The following is a 25,206-nucleotide window of genomic DNA, read 5'->3' on the forward strand; positions in this document are numbered from 1 at the left end:
CCAACCCACACTCCAGTTAATGGGGTTCCTCTATAAGTTACCCACAAGGCGGTAGAACGGTAACACGAGCAACACACACAGAAAAAATGAATTAGCTTAAATGGAGTATTTGAAAGTGGGAAAGGTCATAATATGAAAATAGATTTGGAATTCAAAAGAACGACTTGGGACAAATATTCATTTTTAAGATCAGGAATTAGGGATTGGAATAACTTGCCGTAGGTAATACGCGATAAATTTCCAAAAATCTTTCAAATCACTGAACAAAAGGCTAGGTAAACAATTCACAGATTATCCTCCGCATTGGCGACAGCTTGCACATCAGTGGTGACACATTAATGGTTGAAAAACACATGCTAATAGAAAAACAGATTTCCCATTCCTCCCACTCCAAATACCTGGGACGACACAAACGTCCACAGAGAAAACAAATGGATTTCAGGGAGCCTCATTAAGATAAAACAAAATAAACACAATGCTACTCAAAAGTTCTATTACAAGCCCTTTCTCCCACGCACACACACATACACACACAAACTTTCCTACCGGCACAAACATTATATAATGTTTCATTTTTCCCAGACTCAGTCTACCAGCGGCCACCCGCAGCAACAGATGTGATAGTTCCCACCATTACTTTGATTGCAAAGTACCATGAGTCCAAATGGCATGCATTAATTGCAAAGACATCCATCTCCCGTCGTTTCTTAGCTGCCCGTACATAATAAAGGCAATAAAGAAGCACGAAATGAAACTACAAATACAACACCTTTTTCCTTGCTAGAAGTATCCCATTTATTCTATTCCGTGCGCCCTGCCGCGACCCATTTTAAGTATTCCGAATCCCCAACCATACACAAAACTTATAGAAAACATGAACACTCTAATGCACTTTCTCCACTTGCAGAAATGTCACATCTTACTAGGCTGTGGACCCCTGTGGATAGGCAATGTAGAAAAATATTCACGGTTTCCCCTGCATTCCATGAGAGTCGACAAAAAAACGGGGACCCAGATTCTCTTAACTTGGGAGCTTGGGTTGGCGACCATGAGGCCTACAGCTGAGTCCTGACATTGTTTCCACTTACTGGTGCCAGGCTCTGAATTTCATCTATTATATCCGACCTTCCTTGGTCAACTATTCTTAATTTCGGACTCCGATGATATTAGGATTGCTAATCCTAGGGAGTCTTTCATTTTCACGCCCTTCGCTGCCATCTTCTTTCTTTGACCGATACTTTAATTTGTCGACTTGTCGAGCCAGTTCCACCTTTTCCCTCTGATTAACGTAAAAAGAGGATGGCTGCCAAGTTTTACTTCCTCTTAAAACAGCAATCTCCACCACCACCATTTACAAAGTTCTGGAACTGATGGCACTAATCTAGGTGACAAAACGATCAATAACTTTCCATCAACAAATCAAAGCCACTCACATTTATTTTCGCTAAATCTCAGAAGGCTTTCCTATTATCACCCTCAAGAAACAAATGAAAAGACAGCTGTTCGCAACCATAAACGACGTGATGAATCCGTTTTAAAATATAAACACTATAGAAAAAGCATTTAACAAATGCATCCAGCACAATTAATTAAATTGTCGAATATAGCACAGCCAAAAATCCAGCAATTTCATTTCAACATTTAAAAATTTCACAGTTTCACACACAAGGAATATTACAACATTTTACTGGCAAAAGAGCCAGTCCACACCTGTAGCTCGCTACTGGGGCTCTTACAGCAATTTAGGTCTGAAGTTTTAAGAGACTAGTGCCAATATTTCTAAGCGAAATCATATTCTTTTACACACTTCTAAAGCTGGACAGGAATGTTACAGATAGAACAGAGTAAAAGAGAATGTACCTGTTTTGCTTAGCAATATTAATGCCATTATGCCCTCTCTTTCATCTAACCAGAAATTACAATGTTTGCAGTGTATAATTAAAAGAAAAAGTCTACTATTGAAACAGCTTACAGCTACTAAACAATAAAGTATTTCAATGAAAAATAAGAAATAAATAAATTATGATGGTAATCATGATGATGAGAATGACTATAAGAATCACAAAATGTTAATTTTGCTCATATATATATTATCCTTAATAATAACAGTTTGTTTTTCTTAATTAAAGATGTGTCTTTTACAGGTTTTCAGATCAGAACTAGGCCGAGAACAAGATCACCATGGACAGAAGAGCAAAGAAAGTTGCTAAGTATGAGAATAAAAGAATATTAGACAGGGAGGAAGACCGGTAGAGGCAATGCTCATACGAATTTACGTGGTGCTCAGATGGCCTAGACGAAAATAAGAAGAAGAAGAGTTTGTTTATACACAACGCATATCTGCCTGTTAAGTCATTAGTCCAGAGGCTAGCTGGATCCTCAGATAGCACTATCAAACGTTATGCGGTTATAGGGAAACCACAAAAACCGAAGGCAGCGCCAAAATGAGGCTTACTAGGAACGACGAAATTTGAGGTAGTTTGCCATTGTATTCCTCACTGGGCCAGAAAGTGCTATTGCAGCAATATACAACATGAACATAACATGCTAACTAAATCCAGGATCTCATCTATTGCCTGGTGGATATTGGCGACAAATTTGCCAGAAACCACCAGGTGAGGCTCATTCGACAGAGACAGGTAATGTATTCCATGTCGTGCTGAATAAGTAACAAAAGAATTTGTGTTTCTTGTGGTGCGATGAGATGGTATCGATAAGCGTGTATTAGGTATGACCGTGTTCTGAATCCGTGATTGGATGAGAAGAGGTGGAATTGACAGTACAAGTCGGACTTTGTAAGTTTTAACCATATCTGATAGTGTTTATAGACACGTATATGCCAGGAAATCGATTTTTAACGTAGAATTAGGTTCGACGCCGACGGGTAGATGAAAATAAAAATTTTAAGACACTTTTAGTGTTTTGGTAGAACTTGTATATCGCTGAGTGTGTTTAACATACGATTATGTTTAATGTCTCAACTGACAGATAAAACGTAGCTTTGAATAAATAGCGCTTCAAAGTCATACAAAATTTGTGCCAAATATGAGACGGCACTGGCATACCCTGTTATAAGATGACGCTGTGTTGACTAGCGAGCTCAGCTGTACGTTAGTTGTATAGAATAATAAATTAAATAATATAAAAGAAAGATTCGATTAGGATTCGACAAAATCATGCAAAAGGAAGAGTTGAAACGAAAGAAGTGGGTAATGAAAATGAAATGTCATATGGCGTTTAGTGCCGGGACATCCCAGGACGGGTTCGGATCGCCAGGTGCAGGTCTTTTGATTTGACTCCCGTAGGCGACCTGCGCGTCGTGATGAGGATGAAATGATGATGAAGACAACATATACACCCAGCCCCCGGGCCATTGGAATTAACCAATTAATGTTAAAATCCCCGACCCGGCCGGGAATCGAACCCGGGACCCTGTGAGCCGAAGGCCAGTACGCTGACCGTTCAGTCAACGATTCGGACGAAGTGGGTAATAAAGTAATAAAAGTGATCGCACGGAAAGAGCGTAATAGGTGTTACTAAGAGAAATTGAAACAGCGAAAGCAATCGGGAAATTAATTTATTGATCTCACTTTCACTCCTAATATTCCTCCCGAACTCCTAAATTATGTGCCTTATTTCTCATATTACAGATCCATACTACACCCACATTCCGAGTGTACCACTTTCTACTGGATAGCATTTATTATCCATATATCATTTGTTTTTATAAGGAAGACTACGAAGCACTCAAAACCCTGCGATCGTTATATTAGTGACCGCCTACTGCCAATTATATACTTGCATGCTTATTTCATTTATAATTTATATATTCTATTTTCCAAAATCTGATATTTTAAAAGCATATATTACATAATTGACCAACATGTATCTGTCACCTATTCCCTTGTTTAGATTAGTAAAATATTAATTCCAGGCGTATGCTTTTAAAAATGCGCATACAGGCTGTGAGTGTCAAAAGGGGTAGCCCCAAGATGTTGTGAAGCAAATTCTGCGTAGTTTAATTTTGGAGATATCCCGTCGGTCCATTTCTGAGATTAATTAGTCCATCGGGTTATCGGCAGGGCTTCTTTTTCTGGCGGAACGCACCGAAACGGCGTTCAGGAACCTCTTCGTGGATACAAATCTCTAAAAAATATTTAGACTTCAAATATGACCTTCTTCAGGTTAAGGAATTTTAAAAATGTTATTTTTACTTTTCCCGCGCTAAATGACCTTATATCGCCTTGTTATTTCGAGAATCGAAATCAATCGAAACCGAAAACATTCTTCCGGTTTGCGGGCAGCATGGATATACGGTATTCGTTCTTGTTCTTTCTTTGCTCACTTTGTAGCTGTTTTGTATATTGGTCCCAGTTCTAGTTGCGTTTCATCTGGATTGCCCTCAATATTGAGTACTGTTGTTCGTTGATGTAGATAATTGCCTGTGTTTGTTGCATTCTCAGCCGTAGTTTGTACTACTTCTTACGCGGCAATAGACATAACCTAAATTTGTCGACCACGAGGCGAGAATGAAAAGAATTTCAGAATATTTTTGTGTGCCTACCACCAAACGCAAAAAATTCCCAAGCAGTTCGTCAGTCCAGCAAGCTGGAGTATCATCAAACTCAAGTGTGGAACTTGAAGCAACATGTGTGTCGACGAGTTTCATAACGATCTGTAAAGTTCAGAGTGAATTTCAAAGTCTGTGGCGTAGTTGTTGGACTGTAGGACAAAAGAACGATTTTCAAAAGTAAACAACGATTGGTTGTATTTTCATGACGGCAAGTTAGGTTGCTCAGTGTGCAAAAATATTGGAAGTTTAAGTATACAGAAGAATGTGGGTATGCGACTGTTAAAAGAGTGGATGAACTGTAAAATTGTGTCTTATGGAGGATATCGTAAACAGAAGCTAGCATCTCTCAGGAAAAAGATTTTTGATCACAAAGAAAGTGCTGGACATAACAGTGCTAATAAAGTAACTGAAGAAGGGAAAACAGAATAACTTGAGACAGTATGTCTAAAGTAGAGAGGGAAAAGCAAATTACTTGTAAAGTATTTCGTACAGCTTATAAGGTGGCTAAAAAGAACCAGTCCTTATAAAATTTTGAGACTGAAATTGATTTACAAGAACTGAACGGGAGTGATAAAGGGAGAAATTTGCATTCAAGTAATGCCTGTATAAATATAGTAAACCACATAGGCAGTGAAATGAGAAGAAGTTTGATAAAAAATGTACTTGATACTTGATGAATCAACTACTCTAAGGGCCGGTTCTACCATCTGCTGGTAAAGTGGCTGGCAGCTGCCCAGGAGGTAAACTACCTGGGGGTGTAAATCGGCTGGTAATTTGGCTTGCGTACAACCACCTCCGCGCAAGCGGTAAGTAGCTACCCGGAGCTAGACACCGATATACGAAGTTGGCTACACTGATTTTCAGCGACTTCTCGCTTTCGAGTGTAGTGCTATCTATCGTCAGATGTATGAAACTCATTTCAATTGTCTTATTTTCTTGTGCTTGCATCTGCTGATTATCACCAAAAAGCCTGATAAGGGGAGTCTTAAGAGTTATGGACAACGATTTATGTCAGACTTTCGTGATTTTAATCTATAAGCTTCAATATCAATACCGAATTGGGATTGAAATCTCGAGATTACATTTTCTTACGCCTGTTATAACATGTCATGTAAGGCAGCGTTTTTGAAAAGTATTCTCGTTGTAGATTGGTCAAGTCGCTCGCTTCGTAATAGAAAGTACGTAGGTTTTCATCGTATTTCTAATTTACATTTAAACATTTATTTTCGTTCCCTGCCGTTGTTCTTAACTATCTTTTACGCGCTTCCATTTACGTATACACACACACACACACACACCATCCATAAGGACTTATTGCCTTTGAGCATTCTATCTGCAGGCTTCTGTGAATTGATTACGTATCTCTACGATGCTCTATTTGCAACTAGCTCTGTGACCTCGTTTAGTTCCACATGCTTCCATTTATTGATAATGCATTTCATTCTAATGTTTAACTTTATGAAGATAAGTTGGAAGGTACTGTAAATGTACGGTAAAGAACTAATCGGGGTAAATATCCATTCATAGGGAGAGGAATTCGGGAATGGAATAGTTTCCAATTTCTTCGAAATCATTTAAGAGAGGACTATGTAAACAATTGATAGGGAATCTGCTACCTGGGCGACAGTCCTATATGCTATATTAATCATAACATCACTTTCTATAAGTATCACACATATAAAGCAAAATCCTAGTAGACATAACATTGTGATTAAACATTTCAGTGAAATATATTATTAACAAAAGAACGTATGAAAAGAGGCATACAGATTAACCCAACGCTAACAATGGAAATAAAAATATTCGTCATAGAAGACTCGAGCCTGTACACTTCACATTACGAAGCGAGCGTGTTAGCCATTACGCTACGAGAACGCATGAGTTAATTAGGATATATCCATTAAGATACACCTCGTGTCCGAAAACTGAAAAAGTAAAAAATTAAATCCATTTGAAATGATTTCCAAATAGATATTGATTTTATATCATTTTAAAGTTTCTTTACGAAAGCTTGACGTATAAAATGTGTTCCCTGTGCTACCGATGCGAGAGGCTGGTATGACCGTTGCAACTCAAGGGAAGCATTTATGTTCAAAATCCTGCAATACAATATCTTTTTTTTTTTTTGCTAGGGGCTTTACGTCACACCGACACAGACAGGTCTTATGGCGACGATGGGATAGGTAAGGCCTAGGAGTTGGAAGGAATCGGCCGTGGCCTTAATTAAGGTACAGCCCCAGTATTTGCCGGGTGTGAAAATGGGACATCACGGGAAACCATCTTCAGGGCTGCCGATAGTGGGATTCGAACCTACTATCTCGCGGATGCAAGCTCACAGCCCCACGCCTCTACGCGCACGGCCAACTCGCCCGGTCAATACAATATCGATCACTGTTACAATATCATGCTTTTTTCAGTATACTAAGCTAATTTAAGCTATATGTCACCAGAAATACAGCTAATGATGTTCAACTCTCAAAACTTGCCCGGCAGGTCAAGTTTTATCGGGTCCTCGAAGTGGCCGATAAATTACGCACCGGCTAACTACGATTTATGTTGCCGATAGCGCTACCTGGGAGTGGTCGAACGGAAACATCCATTTACGAGGAGGTAAAGTTACGCGCTACTTTACCAGTAGGTGGTAGAACCGGCCCTCAGTCGAAAGTCTGTTCTGATAGTATATGTTCGCACCTACATTGAAGAAATAAAAATGGCAGAACCGGTCAACCTTTTCATTGATATAATTGAGTTAGATGAAGTAACAGGAAATGGAATTTACAAAAGCTTGATGTCTGCTATAGGAGCACTAGGGTTTGCAGAAGATTTTCTAAAGGAAAATTTAGTTTCACTGACATGTGATGGTGCTGCAGTAATGTTTGGAGTACGTGGAGGAGTTTCAAAACTTTTCAAAAGCAGGTTTCCTGCCATTGTTTTGTGGCATTGTGCTAGCCATAGACTGGAATTATCAGTACACGATGTTGTGAAAGAGGTTTCTGACATCAATAGATTTAAGAGTATTATGTCCAAATTACATGTTATGTATCATGCTTCTCCAAAAAATACAAGGCAGCTCCAGTCATGTGCAGCTACACTGGAGATGCAGATTTTAAAAACTGGAAGAATTATGTCCACAAGGTGGGTTGCATCCAGCTATAGAACTGTTTTGGCTGTTTAGCAGTATTTTGAAGCACTGGTACTTCATTTTGAAATAGGTAAATCAGAAGATGGTTGTGACAGAAAGGAAAAATGCACTTATGAATGTCTTCACAGGAAAATAACATCTATGGAATTTATTTTGGATCTGGGAGTAATATGCGATGCTTTGCAAGAACTAAGCTTAGATCTGCAGAAGAGAAATGCTGATCTTTTCAAAGCCCACAGCAAGATTGAGTGTTTTGTTGATATTTGTGAGAAGAGGAGGTCTGTCCCAGGGCCTCACTATCAGAAGGTCCGACTCGTTGGCTGAAAGGTCAGCGTACTGGCCTTAGGTTCAGAGGGTCCCGGGTTCGATTCCCGGCCGGGTCGGAGATTTTAACTTTCATTCGTTAATTCCAATGGCCCGGGGGCTGGGTGTTTGTGCTGTCCCCAACATCCCTGCAACTCACACACCACACATAACACGATCCTCCACCACAATAACACGCAGTTTCCTACACATGACAGATGCCGCCCACCCTCGTCGGAGGGTCTGCCTTACAAGGGCTGCACTCGGCTAGAAATAGCCACACGATATTATTATATACTATCAGAAAGCTCTTGAGGCGGCTGCAAATCTACAGTTTAAGGGTCCATTGCATAAGAGAAACAGAATTAATGATCCACCAATCTCACCGAACGCTTTCTATGAACAAATTATAACTTCTCTACAGAAAAGATTACCTTCCGAAGAGGACACTGAACTGTCAAGATGTATAAGAGTTCTGGATTCTAAGAATTGGCCAGCAAACTCAAGAGAAAATATTCTGTATAGAGAAGCAGAAATAGGCACACTGGCAAGAAGATTCCAACTGAATGAAAGAGAAGCTATTCGAGCCTTCAAAGATCATCTGAAATTCGGGGAAGAAATGCCCAGGGAACTTTCTCGGGTTCGGAGGACTCTCAACACCGTAGCTATATCTTCAAGTGAGTGTGAAAGGGGATTTTCTCAAATGAACTTGATTGTGACTCTAGAAAGATCATCCTTATCAGTGAAAAAAATTACCTCATTACTAATTATAAAAATTGTTGGACCTGTTTTGACGGTATTTGATTCAATGAAGGATGTCAAAACTTGGTTGTTACAAGGTCATCATTCAGCCATGGATACAAAAAGCAAGACCAGAAAACGAATTGAGGAGGATGATATGTCAAAAATTTGGAAATTGTTTTTAATTAAGTGTAAGTAGCTTTCGATGAATATTACATGCTTTCTTAAATGTTCGATAAATACCATGTCTTCTTCCTTAATTTACCTCCTGCGAGTTCCGGCACCTCTTTTTCCAGAAAAAAAGCCCTGGTTATCGGTATGTTGTCAGGTGCTTAGTGAATCCTCAAGTTCATATCTGCAAATCTCCGGTATTTCGCTTTACGTTATGTGTGATTGTTACTGTAGTTTAGTTAAGGAATGCCACCTACGAAAATATTTCAAATCAACATTGTTACGCAGATACTTTAACGAATTTGGTAGTAATACTTTCAATGATAATGGCAAAGTCTCTAAATTTGTTCACTTGGTCTGACTTCCTCGCAGTTTATACTCTGTCATGGAATCTATTAGAAGCCATCTTCTTCTCTACAGCATGAGAAACTCTTTGTAAATGTACCGAACACAAACATTTCGTGAACACAACACTAATTTGTCTTTACCTCCTAAGTCAGTTTTAACACTGCGCGGTCCGTAGTTTAGAGGTTGTGTAATACAAAGCGGGACATTTCGGTGAAATATAAAAATTTTTAATTCCTTAAAAGCTGATGAAGCAAGAACCACTGTCATACTTCAGGAATATTTTGCTGAAAACGGCATTCTAGGAAAGATGTAATATTTCCATAATCGTTCCTTCGAATGCCTACTATTATAAAGATGTTGATCCAAACTATGTTCTTTCCTATTTTGGTTTACCGAGCTTTAATTTACAGCGATATCTAAGTGAAACGTAATTCCAAACTCTAGCGAGTTCAGAATGCCTGTGTGCATTTCGTCTTCAGTATTCCTAAAGACTATCATGTAACATCTTACTACAAATCTGCAGAATGGTTGAAACACAGGGATAGACGATCATACTCAGCTGATCGTTTACTGCTGAGAATTTTAAAATCTAATGCTCCCCCATATTTGGCCAAGTCCATTGTTCAAAGGGGTCAAGTGCATGATCGGGGCAATAGGTTTACAGCTAACACCCTTCAGGTTCCACAGCTTCGTACGTTAAAATGCATTAAGTCGTTTATTGTCACTACCTCTCATTTATACAATGAATTTAAACTATGTCCGGCTCCATGGCTAAATGGTTAGCGTGCTGACCTTCGGTCACAGGGGTCCCGGGTTCGATTCCCGGCAGGGTCTCGAATTTTAAATACAATTGGTTAATTTCGCTGGCACGGGGACTGGGTGTATGTGTCGTCTTCATCATCATTTCATCCTCATCACGACACGCAGGTCGCCTACGGGGGTCAAATCGAAAGACCTGCATCTGGCGAGCCGAACTTGTCCTCGGACACTCCCGGCACTAAAAGCTATACGCCATTTCATATCACTTTAAACTAAGATAAAATACAATAAAGTAGTGTCGAAACTCAGAAAAATTAAGCCATGTCAGTGAATTTTCACCAAATTAATAAAATATTGGGAAATATCATCATTTCTGCGTTTTTAGAAGTTCAGTTTGTTTTTTTTAATTTCTTTTTTTGCTAGGGGCTTTACGTCGCACCGACACAGATTTGTCTTATGGCGACGAGGGGATAGGAAAGGCCTAGGAGTTGTAAGGAAGCGGCCGTGGCCTTAATTAAGGTACAGCCCCAGCATTTGCCTGGGGTGAAAATGGGAAACCACGAAAAACCATTTTCAGGGCTGCCGATAGTGGGATTCGAACCTACTATCTCCCGGATGCAAGCTCACAGCCGCGCGCCTCAGTTTTATTCTTAACCCTAACAATTACACCATAAGATTTTCTGACGTGTTGCGCGAATGAATGCCATCTAGTCGTCATAAGGAGGGGAGACTTATCCCCTCCACCACCTCTATTCCATGTCCATTCCGTCTGGTAATTTTAATGTAACTTTAAATAATAGGCTTTGAGCGGCCGTGTGGTGTAACTAAAGCGATATTTATAGACGTGTTACTGTCAGGGTTAACTGGCATATGTACCTATTCTTCGAACGGGAATTGGTGAAAGATTTCGCAATTCCTTCATGAATTCATGCGAAACTACATGCCTGTATTCCAACGTTTAATACGACATATTAAACTGATGTTCTTCTACGAAAGCACGTGGCAGTAACATGAAGTACGATAAAGTAGATCACGGAGTTAATTGAACGATACACTTACTCGTCCGAAGTTTTGCGTAATTCTCTCTATTCCTCGGTTACATATTGTTGTTCATCTGAAACCGTAAGTGATACTATGGCTGAAGACTCATGAAATCTATCGTTGACGATAACCTCCCTTATTATCTGTTCGACTGAAACGAGCAGAATGCCTTTTCAGTTAAACTATTTAACCCAACTTGAAATGGCATGACTGCATTAAAACAGTCCATTGATGTTTACTCCCTTGTTATCCTCCTGTCGAAAAAGTGCACATGAGGAAAAAGTTAGAAATTGATTTCCATGAAGGGTGGTGATTTTCCATTAATGTTGGTGATGCAGTCTTTGTGCGAGAGGAAATCTCTGTTTTGACTTTCTATAAACTCCCCAACAAATCCGGGATTTTGAAATAACATTGACCATAATACTTACCCAAGGACAGATACAAACTTTAGTAGAAATACATAAAGTAGTTTCCCAGTTATAAGAACTCAACAAACGGACGAAGAGACAAATCGACAACAAAAGCGGAAAAAGTTTAGAAATTGATTTCTATTAAGGCAGGTAGATTTCCATTAAGGTTAGTTTTGTATATTTTATGGGAGTGCAAATTAGCGGTTTCTGTTTCCTATAAACTCCCAGTCATTTCAGGGAGTTAGATATAACATTGGCCCTAATACCTACCCAAGGACAGGTGGATACTAAATATGAAGTTTGGTAGAATATATCCAATAGTTTTCTGGTTATAAGAACTCATACAAATAGACAAACAGATAAATAGACAAACAAACAGATAAACAGACACCAAAGCTAAAATTATGCAGATCGTCATTATTACATCTGAAACGGATAACTGAATGAAAATTTCGCCAAAATATTCAATGTACACCAAATGGTCGTTACGATTTTTTTATATAGATTCGTCCTCGGCATTAAAATATATCTTAGGATTCTCGTATGTCTTACCTTTCTGCTTGTATATTCTATGTTTATGAAATGGTAAGAGTAATATTGTAATCTCTTAGATGTTTAGATTTTAATATTTATTTATCCTCGGTACGAAAATGTACTTTATGGTCTGTTATGTATTTTTCTTATTAAATTCTACATTTTAATTGATACATACAAGTTACACTGGCAGTTAGCTACGGTCAAAGGGACTCTGATCCTATTCGTAATTAATAAAATTTCTATTTCGTAACGCAGCTGGAAGATCGAAATAATTCCTTGGAACATGCACTTTCTCTGATAGAAGAAATTACAGAAAAATTATCTTCAATAACCCAGGACTTAGGTAAAATTTTGTTCAACAACCTTACTAAGGTATTAGTGAAAAAATTACGTTACGAAACAGTGCATGAAATTTCTTAACAATTTTTGATGAGAAACAGGTGTTCATGAGGAATTCACCTTAGAATAACTAGTGAGCTTTTCATCATCGCCTGTGGCGTCCTGGGAGGCTGAAGGAACATTTTCACAGCAGAAAGAATTTTTCACTAACAGGCTTCGCCCGATAAAATCTCAAAATCGACTTCCTATTATATTGTAACAACAATTCTTACATGATTTTATTGGTTCTTCGTTTATTTTTGTTGCTTATTTTGGTGCTCAACTTTTCACTTTTCGAGTTTATTACCCTGCCTATTTTATAACTTGATTGTGCTTAGTAATCCAAAATTTACATAGGTATGACAGAGAGGAATCTGGTTTCATTTTCAACAGAGGTACAGCAACAAAACAGAATTCAAGGGAAGTAGAGGGTAAGTCTCTATTAATTTTCCAATAATATTTGCAGTTCTATACCGCTTAATAGCTTGAAGTCATTTCAGCGTATATGGGTACTTTAAATAAAGAAAAGCCTATTCAAAATATACTCCATGTATCTGGTAACTCATACTTCGACAAATTAAACTTTTATTTAATTAATACAGTATATTATATAACTAGCATTTGTACCCATTATTCGCACGAGAATTTGTAGAGGATTACATGTTTCCTTCAGGAATTTATGCAAAGTAACATGGCTCTATTCACACGTTTAACGTGACATGTTAAAAATGATATTTTTCTACGACAGCCCGGGGCAGTAACGAAAATATGATGAAGCTGAACAAACTCGAGAGAGAGAATTAGGACGATTTACGAATTTATTGTACGGCAAAGCTCCTGGATCAAAGTTGTGCGAAATTCTCCGTTATTCCCAGATTGCATACTGTATCCTGACCACTTTCGTGGCGCTCTGATGTTGAAGATACCTGTCTTAATATCTGCCCTACCGAAAAGAGCAAATGGCTCTTTAGTCTTACCCGTTATCCACCTTGAAGTTACATGCGCGACATGCCCCACGGGCCCTGGACTAAAAATCCAATATTTCGTAACCATCTGCGTTAATATCCGTCGTACGTTAAATACGCACATGGTATAAACGGACGGAAATAACATATTCTTAATTGTTTGTTATATACAGTATTTTGATAAATCTAATGTCTTGAGATGAAATTTCTAAATGATCAGCTTGTTGTTCTCTTGTACTGTGGGGATATTCTAGTATAATATGTAATTTTAGTGCCAGGCTGAGTAGCTCAGACGGTAGAGTGCTGGTCTTCTGAGCCCAACTTGGCAGTTAATTACATAGATATTTAAGAATTAAAGGTTAGGCCTTCTCCTAAAGTACCATTTCACTTAGCGTGAATAAAATTATTTATAGCCTGGACTGCAATGCCTCATTCCCCGACTTAACGTACCGATTTTAATTAAATTCTCTTCAGTCATCACTCACTCTTGTCTTATTCTTCAAGAGATCATTCCTTTATGAGTTTTAATTAAGAAAACCACCTTCATAATTTTTCTTATCGATATGGATCGATGACCATGCGGGTTTGACACTTTAAGAAAATCATGGTGAAAACCATTGCCAGTGAACACGACTGAATGTTAACAATGCTCGGCGTTGTTATGGACTAAGCAACACAGGTCTAAATTCATGAAGTCTATTATGATAGTCGGTACGGCAAAACTGTGTAAGACATAAATGATCGGATTTTTTTCTCTATAACCCATTTTTTGCATGGCATCCCCTAGTCAGAGAGTAAGTAGTAGGTGTACCAAGTTTGCTTGAAAGCTATGCTTGAACGTACACGCATTCATCCATAATCTAGGTCATATTGGACATTCCGACACGGACTGAACTATGACTTAAACGGCATCCAGATTGTCACAGTTCCTCTTGGAGACCTTGAAAACCATGGATTAGACATTTATATCTGTGTTCTAGGGGTGTCTTGACCCCACAATTGGTTGTATTTTCAAATAGGAAGTCGTACGTGTACCCAGTATGGTTGGGAGGTATGCTGGAACATACATACTTTTATCCGTAATCTCGTTCGTTTAGGACATATTCTTTTCCATCCCTTCTCACCACCGTGACAATGGAGCTTATCTTGGACTTGATTATAGTGGAGTGTGACTTTTGACTTCATCGACCCCAAAAACTATGAATTCTACATTAATATAGGTCGTTCTCCATTATTTTTATACGTCATCCCCGCCCAAAGCAGTTCTATGAGTGTCTTACACAACAGTATATTTTTTCCAGATAGCAGGTCATATGTGTAACCAATTTTGGTTGGCAGCCATGCCCAAACGTACATGCATAATCTCGCTGCTGTAATATCCTGGAGCCGACGTTGCCATGGTTACGGCAGTTCATTTCTTTATCCGATTCCTAAAGCAGGGGTAGTGTGGTGCCAATATCTCCAAAAAGGTTGGTTTTAGGGCTCGAAAACATTGATTTCCGGATCGAGTTGAGTTCTTTGCGTCAAGGGACTTAAAATGAGCTTTACCTCGTCCTTGTATGACAAATTCGATATCTTGCCTATATTAGCCTATAATTACATATTTACATTAGTAAAACAATTTTTAGAATCGGTCCACTAGTTCCTGAGATTAGCCATTACGCACAAACAAAGTTTTAGTATAGATAACGAAAAGCAAAGTCACCAATGCCATGAAGGCCCTTGGAGGAGTGGAAGGTAAAGGCTTCCACCATTGTTAACCTCGGCACGTGATGGGGTAGAGTGGTTAGCTCTACGCCCGACCGCCTTTGCCCCCAGGAATTAACCTGTTACTCATTTTTAGTGTAGGCTAAGTGAACCTCAGTGCCATATGCACCTCCGGAAGTGGAAATCTCGTTTCTTAAATTTTAACGACTTCCTGACAGGGATTCGAACCCACGTCCTTGCGGGCGAACAGAGCATGTCTTTACCGCCTCGGCCAGGCAGCCCCTATAGATTACGAGTATATCATATTACATGAACATAATTAACGTTTCAATGTTAAACCGGCTACACTGAGTACAATGAAACATTATAACAGTCGGATTAATCATTAATGCGATGGGATCGTTCTATAACGTACAAAGAGGGCAATTCGTACTTTAATACAAAAGCATTATCTAACATTTTTTTAAATCCACAGTTCTAGGCCTTCAGGCAAGCAACTCAATGTTGGAAACATCCCAAGGATATGATCTACGAATTATTATTATTATTATTATTATTATTTGCTTTACGTCGCACCGACACAGATATGTCTTATGGCGACGATGGGATAGGAAAGGCCTAGGAAGTGGAAGGAATTGGCCGTGGCCTTAATTAAGGTACAGCCCCGGCATTTGCATGCTGTTAAAATGGGAAACGACGGAAAACCATCTTCAGGGCTGCCGACAGTGGGGCTCGAACGCACGATCTCCCGATTACTGGATACTGGCCGCACTTAAGCGACTGCAGCTGTCGCGTTCTGTTCTACGAATTTTAGGTAAATATTATAAATCATTAGAATATATTTTTATATATTCCTAAATATTACAATCCTTTTCTTAATCATTGTTATCCTGTAGATTAGCAGTTTGCCTTTTTCCACCACTACGAGCGCTAAGCCTTATAACTGCATTCAATGTGGATGCCTGAGGGCATTGAACCAAGGAACACATTATGGAAAGAATTATGTAAATAAGTTAATTTTGCTAGGACATTAATTAAAAAGATGAGGCCTACGAGTAAGGAAACGAGTAATTTCAAGAACTGCATTTAGGCCGGAAGTGATTTTGGATTCTTTTTTAATTTGGTAAAGCTATCCAAGACTCACAATTTTAAACCTTTCTGGGCCCTTTATCCCTTCAACGTTCGGCACAATTGAGAAAACTGATTAATTTTAAGTTCTTTATCAGTATGAGGACCCCCTACATTTTCTGCTAAGAAATGTATTCAACATTAAAATTAGGTAATAGTACTCATACCGAGCTCGATAGCTGCAGTCGCTTAAGTGCGGCCAGTATCCAGTATTCGGCAGATAGTAGGTTCGAACCCCACTGTCGGCAGCCCTGAAAATGGTTTTCCGTGGTTTCCCATTTTCACACCAGGCAAACGCTGGGGCTGTACCTTAATTAAAGGCCACGGCCACTTCCTTCCCACTCCTAGCCCTTCCTTGTCCCATCGTCGCCATAAGACCTATCGGTGCGACGTAAAGCAACTAGCAATAATATTATTCATAAGGATTTTTTCGTCTTTTGCTAGAAAGGACCCCTTTTTAGCCCCACGTGGTGGTGAGATGCTGGCGGTGGTGATTACTGTTTTAAGAGAAACTACCAGCGATTAACTATCCTATATTAATACTAAACTGAAGGGAAATACAGCAGGGAGAGTAGGAAGGTATCGTTGAGAAGGATCACAAAGGAGGTGACAATGACACACTCCCTAGGCCGCTGCTGCAAGAGAGCAACTGTTGGCCAAAGAAGAATTGATAGGGAAGATTAAGGCAAGGAGTCTGTTACAAGTCAGACACCGCTACGGGACCAGTTGACGTCAACGCGTGCTCCCAAGATGAAATCCGGTCTGTACACTTTCAGTCGCCTCATGTGAGAGGCTTGGGATACCGTGGATATATGCGATCACCGCCAACTCCATGGAGTTAAATACAGAGATTTTAAAAAACTCTTAAAGGAAACCTGGGAAGGAAGAGGAAATCAGCAAACAATCGTTATCATATTACTAGACCCATGTATGTACCGCTAGGAACAGACCTTCCCCAGAAAAACTAAATCACTTCTGATCGAATTCTATGACTTACAAGTACAAGATGTCGGTGTCCACATCATGTGACTCCGCGGAATTTAAGAAAGGTTATGTTCCATATCGTACGGTAGTGCTTTGTACGAAAATTCTAGGTTTCCGCAAGATACAGTATGGAAGACACATCCTTCGCAAAAAGTTAGCCGACACATCTAAATATAGGACTCTAGCTCTTAATATTTACTAGAAGAAACCCGTCGAAATCGAAGGTTAGTTTTTAAAATAAAATAAAGGTTCAGGGCGGAGCCAAAGTATATTTCGCGTCTTCTCATACCAGCTCTCAAGAGGGGAACCTCCTCTGCTTCTGCATCTAAGGTATCTAGTTAGTCTGATTTCTTCCTTTAATTCCAGGTGTCCATAAAAAACCGAGGTGCCTTTTGATAATAAAGGTTCTCCTTAAATGTCTTTCCTAGGAGGTATAATCTTATTGAACGAGTACTCATATGTCCCGAGTATGACGTGAAAATTCGTCCACTAAGCGATCACCGGAATAAGTGGTCGCACTGCATTAAGTGCCAATAGCCTCTCCTGAGGAAGGAAAATTGAACTACTTGGAGTCAGTGAAATGAGATGGTCAGGATCAGGTGCATGTAACACTGGCAAATACGTATGTTGATGCTGTGATAGCTTCTCAACGAGTGAACCATGCAGTGTGTAGTTTTGTTCCTTATTCCGATCGTGTTTTGTTGCTACATTTGCGTGCCCTACCCGACAGCATCAACATCATAAAAGTGTATTCCTCCACTGATGGTAAAAAATTATAATGAACTAAAACGATTCTGCGGTTTAATCAAGGATATGATAACATTAACTGCGAAGCATGATAAGATCATCATCGGTGACTTCATTAGTAAAACTGGATTAGAAATTCAGCAATAATAGTAGGTGACTTTGTATTATGTGAAATAAATTACCTACGGAACCAGCCAGCTCCTTTTTATCAAGAAGGAGACCTAACAATTATTAATACTTTCACAAAGCTGCCATATAAAAGTCTATACAATTGGAAATCGCCACAGGATAAACCTGAAAATATTGTCCCCAATCAAATTTATTTCATAGTTCTCAATCACCGTTTCAGAAGTAGATTGAAATCGGTTAAGACATTCCAAGTAACTGATATTCCCTCTCATCAAAATCCAGTTATTGGAACTCTCAAACTCAAAATGAGGAAACTTTATAAGAAGTCTGAAATGAATTGATATGAACAATCTACAAAATGAAGAAACACTAGATTTAAAATGATCTCGAAAAAAATTCCTACAGATCTTTTAAACATGTCAATGGTATTGTAGAAGGTATTCGGAAAGAAATGTGTAAATAGCAAACGAACGAATTTTAAAGCTCTTTTTAGCGACAGAAATGCATTTTTCTCTGTGCTCATATCATGTGTTTATGAAAAGCAACGTTAAATATATTTGTATGTATAAAGTAGCCTTGAAGATGAAGGTAAGGACATTTCTTTTCAGTTACGGGGCAACTAAAATTGTGACCAAGTATGAGGGCGTATTTTGGTGGTAGCTGTGATTATTTATTCCTATGTGATGCAAGCACGTGTTACTTTCAGTACCTACCGTTCTAATTAGTTCATTTCAAGGTGTCGTTCGAGGGTTTGTAACAAATGTTTTTTGGTGAATAGGCCCTACACATATTTACTTCATAACACATATTATTTCTAAACAATTCTTAATTTGCTCAACAATTTTCTTAAAATTGGAATTTGAAGAAAAATGCGTGTGGATTCAAGTAAATATTTATATTAGTTTCTCAATTCATAATTTCATTTCAGATCATACTTCATAAAAAGAAGGGGCTTGTACAATATCCTAGCAGAATTAAACAGTGAGATATCACGAAACTTATAGCACAGGTAAATATGCACTATCTGTACTTGCAACTTTGAAAGACTTGTTTACAAATTTTAAATTTTCTGGCACCACCAATAGAACAATATCCGGTCGCCTCTGGTAAAATCGATGTACAGCCACACGTAAAATGGAAATAAATAAATTTAAATTGACAAGGGTCAATATCGGTCGTTCAACGGCTCCATGTATTCAGTGTATCTGGAATATTTCTGAAAGTCAAACGTCTCTGATGGCTGTACTGATGTACACTGAGTGGTCGGAAGTCACGTGTAGTGGTGTCCCATTAGAGAATGTGCCGTGTATGACCCCTGAGTGTTGCGGCTAGCTGCGGTGTAGCTGAGCAGTCTCTCACAGACACCAGTGTCGTGAAGATAGTAACAAAATCGAGTTAACAGATTTTGAACATGGGATGATCATCGGAGCACAGCGCACGAGTCATAACATTGCGGAGATTATGTGGGAATTCAGGTTTCCGAGGTCAACAGTGCCGAGGGTGGGTCTTCAACATCGCAAAGAGAATGTTACCAGCCACGTAAATCGCCACACGGGAATACCAGCAGAACCATATTGGGCGCTCGACGGGGTACTGTGAGGCAAATCACCTTCCAGTTGAATGTTGGGAGTCAGGAACCCATTTCTGGCAGGACCCTAATGAGGCAACTGAACCGCATAGGCTTCATTAGCCGACGACCAACTCGTGTCCATTTCCTGACACCTCGACACAGAGTTCAACGACGTGAATGGACCCGCGAGCATCGTCGATGAACCAAAAAAAAGTGGCGGCGTGTGGTATGGTCCGATGAATCCCGGTTCCTGTTGTATCGAGCTGATGGGCGCGTGAAAGTGTGGCGTATGCCCCATGAAGCTAAGGATCCTGCGTGTCAACAAGGTTGTGTCCGGGCTCAATTCTGGTCCGGGCGGCGTTCTCATGATCGCAAATAGACCCCATTGTGCGGCTGCAGGGAGCGGTGGCAGGTGCACGTTATGCGTACATTCTTCCAGATCATCTGCATCCATTTACGCAGTACCCTGATAGATATGCCATGTTTCAAGAGGACAATGCACCATATCACTGTTCTGTGGTGGCACGCAGGTCGTTGGAGGATCACTTCAGTGAAGTTATACCATGGTTTGGCCCTCCAGATCTCCAGATCTTATTCCAATCGAGCATTTATGGAATGTAGTTGATGCTGGTGTACGCTCCATGAATCCCGCACCAACAACACAAGACCAATTGTGGGTAGCTGTTCAAAATGCCTGGGCCCAGATCCCTCTAGAACGATTCCAACACCTTGTAGAGTCAACGACTTGCCGTATTGCTGCCGTTTTGATGGATCGAGGAGGAGCAACTCGTTATTAGCGTCACATTTAATGTCTTGCCATGAATTTTGGCCACTCAATGTATGCCTGTAAATAGTTGGTGGCAGAATTGAAAAGGAACCTTCCGCACCGTATATTCTCTGTACTATACTAGCATTTGCTTTAGATTGAACTGAAGAACAGCACAGAAAATTGCAAGGATTGAGAAATGAATCTTTACTCACTTCCCAATCGAATTCACTATTACTGAGACGATCGTCTCCCAGTTCGCCAAATCATAAAGAAATAATTGGAAACTGAGCCGGAAATCGATACTGAGGACAAATTAGCGTGAACTTCTTATGCTAGGCTATATTCTGCATGGATAATGTTTAAATATATACAAGTCATGACTCAAGCATATATTGCAAAAAAATGTAATTTAGTCAAATGACCCTGGAAATATGATTTGACAATTGACACCAATAAAAAGGCGAGAATAAAATTTAAAAATTAAAAATAAATAAATAAATAAAATAAATTAATAAAATAAATAAATAAATAAATAAATAAATAAATAAATAAATAAATAAATAAATAAATAAATAAATACAGGTAAAACAGAGAATTAAATAGAAAATGTAATGATAACACTTGATATTTCAAAGTAAAAAACTTGCATGGAGTTACGCTGTTCCAATTATTTAAATTTACTTTACTTCAGCAAATTATATCCAGAAATAAATGTAATTACCCTGCTACGTTGTAATTTTTCGCTCTCTGCAGGTCACATCGGACATTCATTAAAGAATTCATTTCACAGCGTTCTGTAAAATGAGCTTCACAACGCTTTTAACTTGCTCTTTAGCGTAGTTATGGCGCCATTAACTGCAGATGAACGTCAAAGTGGTAATTCAACGAACTGTGAAGTTAAGTATCAAGTTACCAGTTCCACTTTCATCTATCATTTGAGTATCAAAATTAATAATTTACGTTATTTTTTGTGGTTTATAGAGCCCTTGTACCATGATATATTACAAAAGGGTTTACTGTGTACATGCCTCAAATAAATTCTGCACCGATGGCAAATGAACTTGTAAGTGTAGAGTTATAGCCAATTTTTTTTTTTTTTGCTACTTGCTTTACGTCGCACCGACACAGGTAGGTCTTACGGCGACGATGGGACAGGAAAGGGCTAGGAGTGGGAAGGAAGCGGCCGTGGCCTTAATTAAGGTACAGCCCCAGCATTTGCCTGGTGTGAAAATGGGAAACCACGGAAAACCATTTTCAGGGCTGCCGACAGTGGGGTTCAAACCTACTCTCTCCCGAATACTGTATACTGGCCGCACTTAAGCGACTGCAGCTATCGAGCTCGGTAGACAAGTATTACAAATCAGCATATTTTCACAATCATCTATTGAGTGCTCCCTCGTAGCCCTTGGTCTACAGTTTCGGACAATGCTTCCTTAACCTCTGTTGATAAATAGTGGAGTGTCCACCCTAGGATCTCAAAACCGTGGGTTCAGACTCAACTGAGGTAGTCAGATTTAAGAAGTGTGAGAAAGAGTCCTGTGGATTATATAATTTCATTCGTTTGCATATAGACTTAATTTTCTTTATCGTAGGCCTAGTGATAGCCTACGCACTTCTATGCGATCAAATGGTGGTCTATATAATAAAAAAATTATCGGAATACCCACACTTTCCTAACATATTTCCTTAATTCAAATTGTGACATAATGCCTGCAGGTGAATCAGGTGCCCTCACTGACCCTCATGCCTCATATACTTCAAAAGGAATTCATAGCTACGAATACCATACTATCATAAGATACTTGTAAACGCTTCCCATTCCTATTAGCTTCCATATCTTTCCCGCAGTACCCTCATCTTCTCAAATCCTTTAGTTATATTTCATATTCTCGCCTGAAGTTACTCATTAGCACTATCATATCCTTGCTGTTGACCCTGACTGATTCAACCTGATCTTCTCAATGATACAGTGAATACACTAAGAATACTCTTGTCCTTATTCCTCCGATTGCTAGATCTGTCGGTATTCTTCATTCATTAATTGAAACCTCTCACCGAAAATGGTTTGCTCTTTGATGACTCAGCAAGTCATATTTCATTTCTTCCTTAATACCCATTACTACTGATGAATTAACAACGAGTTCATTTTAACTCGTTTGCTAAGTTGTTTCATCCAGCCATATTCAGTAGATGAAACAATTTGACTTGCAGATTAATTTGCCTTAGATTTTTACTCAACCTGTATTTACCCTATTTCTTTACATTATTTCTTAATGTTCATTGATCTGTTAATAATCTTTGCTAGTCGAACATTATCAGAGAAATTGTGGAAGAAGCTTATTCTCTACATATTGATTATTGAACAGGTAAATGATATCTAATTTATCACTTTAATTTTAAAATGATTGACCCTCATAGAGTACAGTCAGAGGTGCAGTGAAATTACAAATAGCACAAGTTTCCTCAATTGGACATAGCGATATAAGTACAAGTGACTTCAATGGAAAATGTATATGAAGGTATAATCCCCATTAATACTGATCAACGAAACGAACGGAGAGTTTTACTCGGTGGATATGCAAGTTGATTCCTTCTTCGAGAACTTCAATTTATAATAGTATGTATTTCGTTGAATTCTATTTATGATCAGTCAATCGGTGATATTAAAAATATTTGGTCAGTTTACCACACAGATATCATTTCAGCCCACCCCCCACCCCGAGACTCAGCGAGCGGTCCCATTTCTACCACATCATGGGCAGTGGCCTTGAGCGTGAGACATCTGGTAGGAGATACAAATGGGGAGAAAGATCAGTAGCTCGCCCAAGTGATCTCAACTCTATGTAGTAAGATAAGACTTGTCAGAGATACGGGAAGATTTGAAGGGATAGGCAAGGAAGTGAGAAGGAAAAGGCCGTGGTTTTAAGTTGGGCACCATTCCAGCATTTGCCCGGAGGAGAAGTGGGAAACCACGGAAAACCACTTCGAGGATGGCTGAGGTAGGAATCGAATCCCCTCTTCTCAGTTGACCTCCCTAGGTTGAGTGGACCTCGTTCGATTCCTCGTACGACTTTTCAAGTTCCGTGGTAGGGCCGGGAATCTAATCCGGGCCTTCGACGGTGGCAGCTAATCACACTAACCACTATACCACAGAGACGGACCAATCGGTGATAAATTAAGGATATTTTCTATCCATTGGACCTACTTCGCACGTGTTCGGTGAATGTTTAATTTTGAAAAGTTTCATCAAGCTCTTATCCAAGCAATGAGTTGGTAACATTTGAAGTATTAAATAATAATAATAATAATAATAATAATAATAATAATAATAATAATAATAATAATAATAATAATAATAATAATAATAATAATAATAATATGTAATTAGTCGGAACAAATAACCTGCTATAGTAATTTAATGTTTCAAGTTGAACTTACTGTCTCCCTGGAACGATCCATGAGCTGTCCCCCTTTCCACCAGCTTATGCGGGCTGGAGGTCGTGACCCCACTGATTGACATGCCACCTCGTACTGACTTCCAGCTGACAGTGGTTGGTTCTCCCCTAGTAGTCGAACCTCCAATGGTCGCACTGGAAATAAAATGTATCTTCTTAGTTTCATATGTTATATATTTAGTTGAAATACATTTTAAACAAGTATATGCACGAAGGCGTAGCATATTATTTATTAAGGCTTCTTTCTTTAACGTGATTAGGGGTCTAAAACAGAACTGGCAATCTACACTTCCTGGTGATGTAAGTTTACTCACATACAGTTACGTTTATATAATACAGAATACCTTTAGATACATGGGTCACAATAAAACGAAGGGGGTTGTAAATTTTGCAACATATGTATGGTTGTGTTTCAAAGAAAAATACAGTCCACATCTCCATCAAACATAATTTAGTTTTCCAGTCACATGTAACACTTTTACTACTTCTTACCAGGTAATGACTAACAATGACGTACTGAACGTTGGTCGCATTTTTCCTACAACCCTTTAAAACTCTGAGGTTTATTTCATACCAAAATAAACGCGTATCGTAAATAAGATCTATATATGGAGGTAGCGATACGGAGATTAAATTGCATCATTCTGTTAAATTTAATTCGTATTTGTAGTTGTATTTAGTTTAACATTATTAACTGTATCGTAGTATTTTACTGACATTACTCTGCAAAGCATTATAGTGAATGTTCTTCAATTACTAATTTTTGGAATATTAAGTAACTGGGGAAATTGCAACTTGCCGTGTTGTCTAATGTCATTATTATAACCGGATGATACAAATTAACATTTTTAATCTGAATTTTTCAGGCTATCTAGATATTAGTATAGATAATTATATACACAGGTAAAGAAATAAAAAAGAATAAACATTTTCAAACGTTAAACTGACTATGATCATTCATTTTCAACTGTATTAAAATGATATTGAAAATAACAGTTCATTCATGAAGATTTGCCATCGATATATAATACATAATATTTAGAGTAAAATATTAAATATTTAATTACGGTGTATGAGGACGTTTGTTTTCACTTTAATGTCAAGTGTGTATCCCCACCTTTCATAACTTCCGACTTGTAAATTTCAGGAAAACATCCGTATTCTCTAACGCCATTCATACGAGAATTTTGGTTTCCGTAGACAATGGACGTTTATTTTGTGAGATTATTTCACTAAGCAGAATTACTCATTCAAAATGCTTATATTAATAGCATGATACGCATTCAATGAAATGTGTCTTAAACTATCTTTTTCCTTCGGTTCCATGCAAGTCGATTAGGGTTTTACGA

The 25,206-nt window shown here is 38.7% G+C and overlaps 1 protein-coding gene across 1 annotated transcript in view; it reads right to left on the reverse strand.

Moving 5' to 3' along the window:
- Positions 1 to 25,206, reverse strand: part of LOC136875950 (nephrin-like) — a 698,420-nt gene that overhangs the window by 124,875 nt on the left and 548,339 nt on the right. The window contains exon 5 of the mRNA XM_067149568.2: positions 23,841 to 23,992. Coding sequence (XP_067005669.2) covers positions 23,841 to 23,992 — 152 coding nt within the window. The remainder of the gene's footprint in view (positions 1 to 23,840; positions 23,993 to 25,206) is intronic.

The sequence above is a fragment of the Anabrus simplex genome, chromosome 6, assembly GCF_040414725.1.
Source record: "Anabrus simplex isolate iqAnaSimp1 chromosome 6, ASM4041472v1, whole genome shotgun sequence".
Classification (NCBI taxonomy): Eukaryota; Metazoa; Arthropoda; class Insecta; order Orthoptera; family Tettigoniidae; genus Anabrus; species Anabrus simplex.